This window comes from Zea mays, chromosome 2, assembly GCF_902167145.1.
Source record: "Zea mays cultivar B73 chromosome 2, Zm-B73-REFERENCE-NAM-5.0, whole genome shotgun sequence".
In the NCBI taxonomy this organism is placed as follows: Eukaryota; Viridiplantae; Streptophyta; class Magnoliopsida; order Poales; family Poaceae; genus Zea; species Zea mays.
In genome coordinates, this window is record NC_050097.1 from 170,304,058 (window position 1) to 170,318,301 (window position 14,244).

At 44.2% G+C, this 14,244-nt stretch overlaps 2 protein-coding genes across 2 annotated transcripts; both read left to right on the forward strand.

Annotated features, from left to right (window-relative positions):
- Positions 1–2,659: 2,659 nt before the first annotated feature.
- On the forward strand, positions 2,660–5,271 carry LOC103647267 (pentatricopeptide repeat-containing protein At1g71490). Its single transcript, XM_008671819.3, has 2 exons — positions 2,660–4,937; positions 5,020–5,271. The coding sequence occupies exon 1, from the start codon at positions 2,727–2,729 to the stop codon at positions 4,803–4,805; it is 2,079 nt and encodes a 692-aa protein (XP_008670041.1). The 5' UTR covers positions 2,660–2,726; the 3' UTR covers positions 4,806–4,937; positions 5,020–5,271.
- A 1,910-nt stretch (positions 5,272–7,181) lies between these two features.
- Positions 7,182–13,258, forward strand: LOC103647268 (ENTH/VHS family protein). The gene is made up of 6 exons (XM_008671820.3): positions 7,182–7,773; positions 9,159–9,260; positions 9,406–9,663; positions 9,817–9,942; positions 10,059–10,646; positions 10,814–13,258. Exons 1-6 carry the CDS (start codon positions 7,453–7,455, stop codon positions 12,542–12,544), a joined length of 3,126 nt encoding a protein of 1,041 aa, XP_008670042.1. The 5' UTR covers positions 7,182–7,452; the 3' UTR covers positions 12,545–13,258.
- The last annotated feature ends 986 nt before the right edge of the window (positions 13,259–14,244 follow it).

A 14,244-nucleotide genomic window follows, 5' to 3' on the forward strand; every position in this document is an offset into this window, starting at 1 on the left:
GGCACAACTTGCCTTCAATGAGCACCTGCTCAGCTACTTCTATCTGCTGGGCACCAGGATCCTCAGTCACAGGCTCTTCTACTCGCCACAATACAAACAAGCATAGTGTATAGAGAAAATTAACATCACACCAAACATGTAAACAAAATACATAATAATAATTTATACCTTAAAATAAAATCCTAACAGGAATCATAAATTTTGGAGTTATAGGTTCTAAGTTATGAATTTCCAAAGGTTTTATGTGCTTAAAATAGGATTAAGTGAGAAATTATTTTTCTTACTGTTTTCATGTCAAAACAGAGACTCTAAGTGATAGAGAATAATATTACAAAATTTTAGAGAGTGAAATGGGTTAATTTGGAGTTCATATGAATTTCCTATGAATTATACAATTCCTAGCATTTATTTTCATATTAAATACTCAATTTCTAATCCATTTATACAATTTAAATAGGCTCTGGACTGGGCACATTAAATCTGAGAAAGGCAGGGGCCTCAGTGTAAGACATCCCAGACATAGAGCACAGGCGCTTAGGACGGCGGATTAGTTTTCCTAAAATAGAGGGTCTTATGTGCAAAACTGCCACGACCGAAGGGGTATGCACGGTTCCTGGCCACTAGATCCAACGCCGAGGGTCTGGATTAGATCAGAATTTAAACAAACCGGTGAGTAAATCTATACGTTGAATCTGAGATAAACAGCGGATATTCTATGCACCCCAGATCTGTCTTACACCGTTCGATCGAGATCAACAGCGTAGACCGATTGAGGCGAAGGGATACGTGCCGCACTAATCTGAACCGTTTAGAGGGGAAATCTACGGCCCTGGTTTAAAATGTCGTCCACTCATCGCATGCACACGATCATGATCCAGCGGCGCCTATCATTTAGCCGAACCGGTACCCTTGATCTAATCCTATCCGTTCGCCATAGATCAACGGACCAGGTCATGTCTCCTACCTCCGCCGAAATCCACCACGGCGGCGATTCTTCCTGCGGTCGCGCCCCTCACCGGTGTTAGGTGAATTGAAACCTGATTCTATGTTCCAATACGCGCAGATGGTACAGTGGGTCAAGGTGAATACGTATGAGCATCACGTACCAGGAATTGCAGAGTAGGGGTCCCAGGCACCGATGAACTGCGGACGCACGACAGATGCGCCCGACGGGAAATCCCCCCACAACCGATCGCGAATCTTCCACCGGGATGCGTCGAGAAGGCACAGCACCACAGTACGGACCTTCCCCCAGGGCTTTTCGGGGCTGGAGATATGTGTGGCGCGATTTTGAGGCCGGCGGCAATGGTGTTTGGCGAAGGGCCCTCTCCCTCTACCCTATCGGTAGCTGCACAGAAATGGCTCCAATGTGGTGCAGACACTCGGAGCGTAGGGCAGAGTAAGGCGACAGCCGAGTTTATAGCCAGGTGCCCAAGACCCTGCAAGCGCGGAACTGGCGGAAGCTTCGCGCAAGAAGTGGTGAGGTCCGTTCACGCAGCGCCGTTTTCGCGGAGACGACGACCGGTGGTCGAGGGACCCACACGTCAGCGGTACACAGAGCGAGCGCGTGAAGCTGCCAAGTGGGGGCCAGGTATCGGCGCAGTTTTACGAGAGCTGGGTCGCGCGACAGACGTGAAGAGAGTGGACCGAGCAGTACCAATTGGCCCAGTATGTGGCTTCCCCATTTTTTTCTTTTTCTTTTTTATATTTTCTTTCCCTTTTCTTTCTCTTTTCAATTTCTAGAATTCAATTTTTAATTCAATTTTAATCTGTGAACTTATATTCATTTTTAAATGTACAAGTTGAACCCAAATAGGAAGGTTTAACTAATTTCTTTATATTTATTTTCTTTATCTTTGTTTAGTATTCTTTCTTCTCTTGCTCAAATTCTTGAATTCCCCTTTAGAGAATTTGATATATTTCCTTTCACATTATTTTATGTTGTCACGAAATGCACAAAATAAAATCTCAGCATGATGCATGTATTTTTTGATGTCTTTTGTCATTTATTTATTTGTTATATGTGGTGTTCACATGAAATAACAAATATAGATAACAACCATATATATAAAGAAATAAAATTTATCTTTTTAGACTTTTCTTACAAAGTGGGTATTACATGCGTAAAAAATCAGCACACTCTAAGTCTTGCTCTAATTTTTGATTGAATCGCTAACTGGAATTCTTTCTTGGTTTATGTTGAACCTTATGCACCTGAGATAAATGATATCTAGACAAACTAGTTAGTCCATATGGTTTGTGTTGTACGTCAACCACCAAAATCGATTATTAGGAATGGTTAACCCAATTTCTCTTTCACCCTTATCTAAGGCTAGATATCGAGCCAACTCGGCTCGGATCGATCGAGCTCGAGCTAGCTTATTAACGAATCGAGCTAATATGCTAACTTAGATCGTCGCAAAATTTAAACGAACTAAGTCGAGTCGATCCAAACTGACCAGTCGAGCGATCTTACGAGCCACAAGTATTATGTCCACCCCTTTTTCTATGAGAAATTTGTAAGTTTGTCATTCTCAATTTGGCTTCCTGTTATTATATCATCCCGTGTTTATAAATAGTAAGATCATCTATGTCTATGGTTTGTAGACCTACCTACAAAAATTGTCAATGTCTCCGTGTTCTATATTCTCCTTTGAATTGCTCATCGCTTACGAATTACTGTACCTTTGATACTCGTTCAACGGAGTTCGAGACCTCGTCCGGTAATGTCCGCCGCGGCGGCGCTTTTACCACGGCCACCACCGCCAAATCCTGCCGCCACCGTCCATTCACTCTTCGCCTACCTATCCGACCCGGCCGCCCTCCACCACCTACCCGCCCCGCTCCTTGCCTTCTCCCAACTCCGCCACCTGCTGCCGCCCGCCGCCGCCACCCAACTCCTCCTTCGCCCCATCGCCTCGCTCCTCCAACTCCACCGCTCCGACCTCCGCATAGGCCTCCAGCTTCACGGGCTCTCCCTGTCCCTCGGCCTCTCCTGCTACTCGCACTTACTGCCCCGCCTCCTCTCCTTCTACTCACACCACCCGTCGCTCCTCCCCGCCGCCTCCTCCCTCGCCGCCGGTTCCACGTGCCCCGAACCCTACAATGTCCTCATCTCCAACTGCCTCAACCACGGCCTCCCGCACCACGCGCTGGCCGCGTACCATGAGATGATCGACAAGGATGCCGTTCCCCCTGATGCCTTCACTTACCCCAAAGTGCTCCGTGCCTGTGCCGAGACCGGGAACCTCGCTCTCGGGCGGGCGGTGCACGTGCGCGCCGTGGACGCCGGCATGGACGGGCACCTGTTTTTCCAGAACGCACTGGTGTCCATGTACGCCAAGTGTTGGGACCTTGCGGCTGCGCGCACGGTGTTCGACGGAATGGAACATAGGGATGTGGTGTCGTGGAACTCGATGATCTCTGGCTACGCTGCATCTGGACAGTGGAGAAAGGCAGTAGAGCTATTTCTTCGAATGCAGGCTGAGGGTGCGGAGATGAACTCAGTGACATGGAACACGATCGCCGGCGGTTACATTCAGATGCATGATTACAGGGCAGCAGTTGGATTAATTCGGGATATGGTGAGAGGTGGTGCGAGCATTGATTTTGTGACTTTGGTGATTGGATCAAACGCATGCTCACGGGCAGGATGGTTGAGGCTTGGGAAAGAGATACATGGGTTGGCAGTCCGAATGCAATGTCACGAAATCGACAGTGTGATCAATGCAGTGATCACAATGTATGCCAGGTGCAACGATATGGAGCGTGCTCTCATGCTGTTCAAGATGATAAGATGCCCGGGTCTAGTAGCATGGAATACAACGATAGCTGGTTTTGCATTATTGGATGATGCAGAAGCAGCTTCTAGACTTTTCCGTGAAATGGTGGTATGCGGTGATGTGCAACCGAATTATGTTACTGTGGTCACCTACCTTGCCTTGTGTGCCCGTGTTGCTAACCTGCAGCATGGGCGGGAGCTTCACACGCACATTGTTAAGCAAGGATTCAAAGGGTATCGTCTACTGTGGAACTCTCTTATTGATATGTACTCAAAATCAGGGAGGCTTTCAGTGGCTCAAAATGTATTTGATACTATGGATGACCCTGACATGATATCCTTCACTTCAATGATAGCAGGATATGGAATGCAAGGAAAAGGAATTATTTCTCTGCGCTTTTTCAAACAGATGATTGACAGTGGGATCATGCCAGATGCCATCATCATGGTTACTGTACTCTCTGCTTGTAGCCACTCTGGGCTTGTGGGTGAAGGGGAAGAGCTTTTTGACAAGATGGTGAAGTCATATGGTATAAAGCCCCAGATGGAGCACTATTCTTGCATGGTTGATCTATATGCACGTGCTGGACTATTGGAAAAGGCGGAAGAATTGCTCAACCAGACTCCCTTCCCTCCGACATCAACAATGGTTGCAGCATTAGTAGGAGCTTGCCATGAGCAAGGTAACATAATAATTGGTGAAAGGTCAGCAAGAAGGCTCTTGGAGATGAAGACAGAGAACGCTGGGCACTTCGTTCTGATTGCTAACATGTATGCAGCTGCAGGTTGCTGGAATGAGCTAGCAACAGTCAGAAAACTGATGAGAGATCTGGGTGTCATGAAAGCACCTGGGTTAGCATGGGCCGACCTTGGTAACGGGTTTACCCCTTTTCTGGTTGGGGATAGGTCGAACCCTCTAGCTCCAGAAATCTATGAGGTTTTGGATGAACTAACTGAACAAATGAGTAATATGAATAATTGCAGTGATCCGGACATACTATCCATGGAGGAACACATGGAGTAATGTGTTCATGGTAGGACAAGGACAGATTGCGGCTTTGGTGTAAAATGGAGTTCATTAATACAATGTAGAGATTTCACCATGAAGCGAAAGGGTTAAAAGGGAAAAGGTGATGTCCTTCAAGAAGCAGCTCATGTAAGTGCTACTGTGCGAGAAGATGGGCTTACCAACATACACTCAACGTTTATGCATGTTGAATGTTTCCTCGAACGTCCAGGCAATCACAAGTTGCTTCCTCATCGATGGTGTCTTAGCTGGGATGCATGCTAGGTGATCGCTACGGTCACGACAAGACTTGACGGCTGTAAGGTGAAGGTAGCCTCAACTCGATGCCAGGATAACTGATACTGATTTTTGAGGGTGTGCATTCAGTATTAACCAGCTGCCTGATTTGAGATATGTCCACAAACGATGTCTTTTTCGCCACACTCTGCAAAGTACTTCAAGCAAATGGGTTACACAGCCGTAACTCATAACTCGTAGCCATTCCTCCTCTCCCTTCCTGTACTAAAAACTGAAAAGTGATAATCAGCACGACCCCCACCCACCCCAACATCATGCATGCAACAGCCGTGCGTCACAGTTTCCACTGCCACGTCGTCGCGCCTACGTCTTCTGAACAAAGCGGGGTCTCTTCCATCCAGGGTTCAGTAAAGAGGAGCTAAAAATGTCATGTACAACACCCGACAGAAGCTGAAGGTCACCGGCGAGCGCTAGGCCGACGACATGCCCAGGCTGAAGGTCACAGACATGCGCCAGGTCAACGACAGCTGGTGGGCTCGCTTCCTCACTCCTCAGGGCATGTTCGGTTACACCAATCCAGAAGGAGATTGGAGGGGATTTAATCCCCTCCAATCCCCTTCTGAATTGGTGTAACCGAACAAGCCCTCAAGGTGTTCGCGGTCCCCGAGAGCTTTGACACCGACACCATCCATGCCAAGCTAAACGTCGAGAGTGCGAGAGCGAGAGGGCACGAGAGGGAGTAGGAGGGCGAGAGAGCGCATCGGCCAGGAGATGGCGAGCCTCGAGGGCTAGCCAAAGATGCCGAGCAAGATGCAATGGCGAGGATGAAGGAAATGTTGTTGGAAGTTGTTTGGATGGGGATTTTCTTTTTTTACTAAGTAAAAGTTCTTTACCTAGCCTGTTGAAGTTGCTCCAAATAGAAGAGACCCTTTGGTATGGCTCTTTGAGCGGCTTTAGCTCACGCTCATCATGAAGCTCTATCAAACGGTCACAAAAAATACTTCTCGTCGAGAGCCCTTCAAAAGCTGGAGTTGTAGAGCACTAAAAACATGACTTTTATTGGTTCCTCCTACATTTTCTTCATACATTATTTGATTTGAAAGAAACATGTACAAACTATTTTTCTAAATGAAATGTAAAACGGCTCTGGCTCCTCCAGAGAAGCTAGAGCCGAGATGACAATGAGTACATACCCACCGGGTATTAATACCCTATACACATACTCATGACAAAAAAATAACTCCGTCGGATCAATCATATCCACTAATGAGTATGAATTTACCCCCCTACACATACCCGTGTGGGTATGGGTCATCGCGTACCCACAAACATTAGACATCTATCATATACGCTAAACATCATTCAATAAATATAAATGAACTGTATAAAATATCAGCTACTAAACATCACATTTAAATAAAACCATGTGCCAAAATTAAGCATCACACCATTTGAATTCTAATAATGTAGACACACTCCAAAAATAAAACTGTATAGCTAGGATTATGCTAAAATCTATATAAATAATATCTAATTATATAGCAGCATAAGAAACAACTATAAATCTGCTTGACCAGGATTAGGAGTATGACTGTTTGTGGATTGTGCCTGTCTATGAACTTCTAGAGTAGAAAAAGATCATATAGCTAGGGTTTCATTTATTTTGGGATGGGTCAAGTGCTCAAATTTATGTTTTTGGCTAAGGGGGTGTTTGGATTAGTCTCTAGTTTTTAGTCCCACTTAGTCCTTTTTTTGCCAAACACTAGGATTAAAATATGGACTAAAATAATTTAGTATTTAGTCCTTCACATAGGTGCTAAAAGAGACTAAAAGCCCACAATTATCCTATTGTACTTACCTTCCATCTGTAGTATTCGGTTGTGAGAGCATGTTTGTATGGACAACTAATGTTGTGAGTGTATTCCAAGGGCATTTGAGTCTTTGGACATTGTTTTTAATGACTTTAGAATCTGTTTAGTCTCTAGAACTAAATAAGTAGGGACTAAAGTTTAGTTCTAGGACTAATTGAAACCAAACATAGTGTTAAGTTTATTTCCAGAACTGCCAAATGAGGCAAAAATATCTCAACAATCGACCATCACACGCAAGACACCAGCAACAAATTCCACAAATAGCATGGGTCCATTTGATAAAAGGGCAGCCAGCAGTGTGTGTGCCTGTGCCATGGTCTCGGTCTGCGCGTCCTCTTCGTCGTTTCACGGCTCGCGTTACCGTCCCAGCCAAGCCGCCGCTTCTGCCTCCTCGCCGTCGCTGACGCCCAATCCATTCCCCCCGGATCCTCAGAGGCCAGCCGCTTCGATTACGCGCCTCGCCTTGCAAACCCTAGCTCCCCCGCCCTCTCCCTCTCCCATGGGCCCGAAACCCTAGTACCTAGTATCCCCCCTTCATGCGCGCCTCCGCGGTCCCCATGGAGGCCTCCGCTTCCGCCCGCAGATCCGCCGCGGGCCCCGACCCCCGCGCCAAGAAGCCGCGCCTCGCGCCGCCGCCTCGGGACCCCAGATCTTACGCCGCCACCGCCTCCTCCAATGGCAACACAAGCGCCGCCGAGCAAGCGCTGGTCGACGAGCTGCTCGGCCAGTACCGGACCGCGCTCGGGGAGCTCACCTTCAACTCCAAGCCCATCATCACCAACCTCACCATCATCGCCGGCGAGAACCTTCAGGCCGCCAAGCCCATAGCCGCTCTCATCTGCGCCAACATCCTCGAGGTGACCTTTGTCTTTGACTCCTCTTACGCTCGTCAAACTGCCGTCTTCCCCTCCTCTTTCTCAATTGACCATGTAAAAGTAATTCTAAGGCGCCATCAAGTAGTGACAAGCACCCACTGGCTGTCTGTTATGCTAGATATATCACATGTGCTCGGTGGTGCGGTAGGATTACCAGGCCGCTGTACATTGTATACACTAGTGTCCATGCTAGCTATCAAGATCAATAGCTGTGATGTTGCGAAGCCAGTTGTTCTGCGTACAATAGATGCAAAAGCAAATGCTGATTTACCTATCGTTGCTGAGAAATCTCCCCCCATCTGTTCTCTCCCTCTTGCTCTCTTGTGTCTACGGAACACACTTTGTGATGCTATATAAAGGGCAGACCCTGTGCTGGAGGCTCCCACTTTGTGATGCTGTATATATGGTTTATATGATTTCAAACGTGAAGTTTGTCGCTCAACTTCGATTCTCAAGTGTTCAATTGTTCATGGGTTTATAAATTCCATACTCCTGTGACACTGCAAAACAAATATGAACATTGTGGTTTGAACCACACTCTACTAATTAGAGGGCTACAGCAGTTACCACTGGTACGGAAACATCATAATTATCAGCTTATGGTTGACTATCGAACCAGGCTTCAAAAAGCATTTCATTCCTACGCTCCCCACAAACTTGTGCACAGATTACATCCTCACGCTGCAGTAACTACTATACTGTTCTCATGCTGACCAGTGACAAAGTTATCAACTTGTGTACCCCAATCAGTTGAATGGCAATGTGTTCCAGGTTTCAGAAAGTTCTACTACAAACTGAAGTTTATGATACACCGTCATGTACATATGAAAAATATATTGATGCACTGATAAAAGGGCAGGATATTGTGAAGTATAATATATGCCACCACAAGCGCGGCCTGCACTGGGCTTCTCCTTACACTCCTGGATAGCCGGCTAACTGCTGAGCGTTGGTTGACTTGGTTTGTGTATTACTTTGTGTAACCTTGCTGCAATACACGGTTTGAGACGGCATGTTATCTATGCTCATTTTTTTTCCTTGGTTGTATTTTAAAAGGAAAAATTACTGGATGCTTTAGAAGTAAGGTTGAGTCTTAGTCACTGGATAAAAGGAATGACAAATAAACACCATTGAACCTTCTCATCTATGTAGCTATGTGAATTGTAAGACACACCGTTGTATATGGTCTGTTGTCAAATCATATCTGCCAGTGTTCTTGTCTTGAATCCACATTGTCGAGGCATATCAGCATTTGGTTTTTCTTGTTGCTCTGCATTTACTATAATCCATTATAGGGTTATGCAATTGTTATCCACTATGTTGGAGGGGGTGTATCTATTTTATTTGATGGTTACTTGTCCTTGTAGGTTCCAAGTGAACAGAAACTACCATCACTATATCTACTTGACAGTATTGTAAAAAATATTGGAAAAGATTATGTTAAACATTTCTCAGCAAGATTACCAGAGGTTAGTATTTCATCCTGTAACATCTTCTTGATATGGGAATAGAGACGGTTCCAATCTCTGGAAACAATATTTATTTATTGAGAGGATGTAGCTTGGACATTACAATAACTAAGTTCTCTTTGGTTGTATTTTTCATTTTTGCTAGGTGTTCTGCAAGGCATATAAACAAGTTGATCCTTCTATACATCATAGCATGAGGCACCTTTTTGGAACATGGAAAGGAGTGTTTCCTCTACCTCCGCTCCAAATGATTGAGAAGGAACTTGGTTTTCAGTCATCTGCCAATGGATCATCTAGTGCTGCACCATCAAGGACTGATTCTCAATCCCCGCGCCCATCCAATAGCATACATGTAAATCCAAAATATTTGGAAGCGAGACAACAACTCAATCAACCAACTAAGGCAAGAAAATTTTTCTCAAGTTATCTTGATACACCTGTTCACTCTTTTGACTCCTGGGACAAATATGTACCATGTGTAGCATTGTAGCTGCCACTTTGTTCTTTTGCACCCCATTTGATTGTTTCTGATGCTGTTTTCCCTTACTTCGGACAGGGGATACTTGGAAGTGGTGCTAAGACAACTGTAATTGCTGATACAGGCGGTGATATTGAGAGGCCTAATAGGCTAGGTACTGATAGAAATGCGGGGAGACGATTAGATGCTTCTAATGCTAGACCTGTAAGTTCTCTGCTATATCTTGGCTCTTTTGACATCTCTTTTAAAATGACAGAAAAGTGTCACTGCTCCTTGTGTCATTCACATTTTTTTATTGTACTTTTAACTGTAACATGCAGAACATACAACGCACTCAGAGGGACCCTTCTAGCAATTCTCTTCATGAAAAACAGGCAGTTAGAGATGTGGGAGGCCTTGGATTCTCCAACATTTCGCAGCAGGCTGTTGTGGGAACTGGTCAAGTTCGCTCAAAACCTAAAGCTCAAGATGGAATTGGGGGGCCTTATTATGCCTCTGGTGTTGGGTCTTCTGAAGAACAATTTGACAGACGCAGCAACTTTTATGCAAGCAAGGATGCTCGACCATCAGGATCTGTACGTTTGGAAAGTGCACTTCTTCCAACTCCATCAATCAATGCCGATAGAGTTGGTAAGCCTTCATCCAACAAAAGCTGGAAACACTCTGAGGAAGAAGAATATGTCTGGGATGATGTACATTCTAAAGCAGCAGAATATGGTGGTAGCCATAATGTAATAAAAGGAGAATGGATGTCTGATGATGGCAATGCTAAGTTTGCAAACCTCCAAAGGGCTAAATGGGCAGATGCAGGACCTGTGGAACGTATAGATCCCAACACACATAAACTTGATAACGTGTCAAGATTTGGACTTGGAGCAGGTCAAGAAAGAAGAATTTCAGAATACATGGTATGTGACTCAATGATTGAAATGCAATTATATTAAGTATCGAGTAAATATTGATATGCTAATTATTGCTACATAATAATGCCAGAGATGTTTTAAATATGCATGGTTCGAAATTTTCTTTCTTGTTGGAAAGTATTATAATACTACTTGTATTTTCAATTGTTCAGGATCAGGAAGAGTACCTTCTTGGCAAGCGTGAGGTGGAAGCAAGAATTGATAAGGAAATTAGGTCTGATGGACAACAGTTCCCAGCAGCTCGAGGTTCTCCTCTCTGGGTGTCCCAGGAAAAAACACTCCTAGACATTGGGTTGGAGCCTAGGATATCAAGGTTTTCAACTCAGCCAGCAGAGAGGTCCACCATTTATACTGGCACCATGTCAGCAGGTATCACTTCATCTGTACCTGTTGGGTTATCAGGAAACTATGCTGGAAGGTCAAGCCTAGATACTGCAAATGGTATGCCAATAAGATCAACTGAGGCTTTTGGGCAGCAGAAGCATAGATATTGGTCATCTTCCCCTCCACAAGCTGACACATCTTCATCTACTGCACCCTTTGCACGTCAGGGTTCTCCAAATCCTGCCGAGTCTGATTTTTATCCTTCCAGATCACTTTCTCGCCAAAATCCTCAAGAATATAGCAAAAGAGCATTGCCGGTACTTGCTAAAGATTCTCATGTTGTGGTTCACAATGATGGATTTACTCAGGGCCAACCTAGTCTACAGGCAACCCGGCAGACACAAAAGTACCCTATCTTACAGTCGAAGTCGCATATTAAGCCATCTGATCAATTGCAGGCAAGTTTTTCGCGTGAAAATTCTCCATCATTGTTCAGACCTTCCATCGAACTTGGAGAAGTCTCTTTACCCAGTGACTCCACCCCCATAAGCTCAGATCTGACAAGTGCTAGTAATTTGTTGGCTAGTCTCGTAAAGAGTGGGTTCAAACCAAATAACCACAGTGATGCACAGGCTCTTGGTCCAAGTGGACCACTTCCAGTGGCTTCTTTATCACTTCAAAATGCTGCTGGTGAAAATACCACTTTGCAGGCACATACACCAAACACTTCTCGTCCACCATTGCCACCACCTCCATCAACACAGAGTGCGGAGAAAGCTGCGCCGCTCTCAAGTCTTCTCAGTTCCCTGGTTGCAAAGGGATTAATCTCTTCTCCAGCCTATGATTCATCGAGTGCTGTCATTTCACAGCCAAATAAAGCATCAAGCATGAATGTTAAAGATGCCACAGCTTCAGCTGTGCCTTTGCTAGCTCTGAGACCTTCAGTTGGTAAGGCGTCATCTAATTCTGATTCATCTGCTCCAACAAACGCTTCATTAACCAAAGCTATCGAAATTAAGATGAGTGACCTCATTGGCCTGGAGTTCAAGCCAGAGAAACTTCGCAAGTACCATGAGCACGTGATTAGCAGCCTCTTTGACGACGACCAAAGCCATCAGTGTAAAACATGTGGCAATAGGTTCAGGCTTGAAGAACTGAGCTTGCACACATCAAGCTGTGGGCAAAGGAAGTCTGAGACTATATATACTGGTATCGCACCTAAAAGATGGTACCCTAGCAAGAACATTTACATTGATGGATCACATGAAATTGAGGACAGCACTGAGGCTTCTGATGGAGATTTAGGTTCTGCAGAAGAAGTGTGTGAGTTTATGGTCCCTTCAGACGAGAGGCAAATTATCTGTGCACTATGTGGGGAACCATTTGATGACATATATTCTTTTGAGAAGGGGGACTGGATGTACAAGGATGCAGTGTTTTTGGATTACCCCAAGGGAGAAAGCAGCTGCAGAAACAGTGTTGAGGGTGAAGAGCATGTGCCCATTGTCCATGTAAGATGTATGCCAAGAGGCTCAAACGATGGCATGGAGGTTGACTAGAATGAGTATTGTTCACAGCAGTTATGCTCTTGAGGGGCCTTGAGGTGGATGAGCCTAAAGCTGGGGTTTGCACGAGGAACTGTGCATCATCAGGTTGTCTGTTGCAATTGGACTGATGACATACATGTAGGATGATTGGTGGAAGGTGGCAGGCGTTATCAGAAACAAAACTTTGGCGAAGATCTGGAACTGCCCGTGGATTTCTCAGTGCCCATTACAAAGTGCTTACACAAAGAATAAAGCTTTAGAGGAACAATTTGGCCATGCAAATCAGAATTATCAAAATCTTCATATTTTGGGTCTCCATCTGAGAAGGATCTTTATGTTGATGGAAAGAAAGCTGTGCAGGTGCATGTCAAAAGAATGTATGATTTCTTTACGAGGGAAAAGGGGTATGGTACCCCACATGTAACTCGGATACTGCTGTTTTTTGACGATACATTTCTCGTCTTTTGGAGTAGGAATTTTTGTGTAGTTAAGAAACTGATAATAGAACATTATAGAGGTAGGACTAAACAAGTTAGGGTGTGTTTGGCGTTTGGCTTTAACTTTTGCCCACTAAAAGCCAAAAGAAAAAACAAAGGTATGAATTTAGAAAGTAGCTTTTTCTAAAAGATGACTTTGTGCAAAACTGAAAATATCTTTGAACTTGCTTTTAGTGGATTTCTGATACAACTGTAAAAATATATATGGAAGAATTTTTAGTGGCTTTTAGTTGTTTCTACCAAATAATTTTTAGCTTTTTAGTAGTTCACAGTTCACTGCAGCTTTTTTTCACATTTTACAGTTTATAACAACTTTTTTCATAGTCCAACTAAACGGACCTTTAGTTGAGATTGATTTGTTGTCGACCTGTCAACGTATATCTATCAGTGTTTAGTTCTGATAGTATGGTTCTAGTAGTCCTTTTTGGAGTTGGATGAAATATGACATGCTATTGACATGGCTCTCAAGTCCTAAAGAGTCGAGCATTTGAGGAGTTAGTAATTATAGACCTAAGGGTGTTTGAATGTATTAGAGCTAATAGTTAGTGGCTAAAATTAGCTCGAGACATCTAAACATCCTAGCTAATAGATAACTATTAGTTATTTTTAGTAAATTAGTTAATGATTAGCTAGCTATTTGTTAGAGCAACTCTAATATTTCTCTAAACAACTCTAAATCTTAAATTTAAGAAGTGAGTAGAAAAATATTTCTCCCATCGTTCTATAAATAGACTTGTTAAATTTAGTTACTTGCTATCATATCATATTTACTCTCCATATTTGGCAACTCGATATGAACTTCCTAAATGCAGTTGACATTAATTTCTTCACACTCATGTGATTATTTTCTCTCTCTTTCATAGTGAGGTAGTCAGGTATAACACGCTCTTTCTTCCACTTCGCAGTGAGGTAGCTAGATCCAATATGTGTGACACAAGTTTTTCTTTTACCGTCGGACCATTATTGCCCCGTAGGTTGCGTCACTGGACCATCGGTCCTCCATAGGTCATGTCGACCGGTCTTTTCTTGTTCGCCCTCGATATCCTCTACTCTTAACCCCTGTCGTCAGCCAGATCCGATAGGGTGGGGCTGCCAAAGCTAGATTCAAAATCAAACTATTCCCTAAATATGAGCAACTATTGAAGACTAAGTTATTTTTTACTCACGATAGCTATTTTGCAACTTGCTAAACATGATCTCAGCAAACACTTCTTA

Coding starts and splice junctions, on each gene's coding strand:
- LOC103647267 (XM_008671819.3), top strand. CDS start 2,727: ATGTCCGCCGCGGCGGCGCTTTTACCACGGCCACCACCGCCAAATCCT.
- LOC103647268 (XM_008671820.3), top strand. CDS start 7,453: ATGCGCGCCTCCGCGGTCCCCATGGAGGCCTCCGCTTCCGCCCGCAGA. Junction 7,774..9,158: donor TCTGCGCCAACATCCTCGAG/GTGACCTTTGTC, acceptor TTGTCCTTGTAG/GTTCCAAGTGAACAGAAACT. Junction 10,647..10,813: donor GAAGAATTTCAGAATACATG/GTATGTGACTCA, acceptor TCAATTGTTCAG/GATCAGGAAGAGTACCTTCT.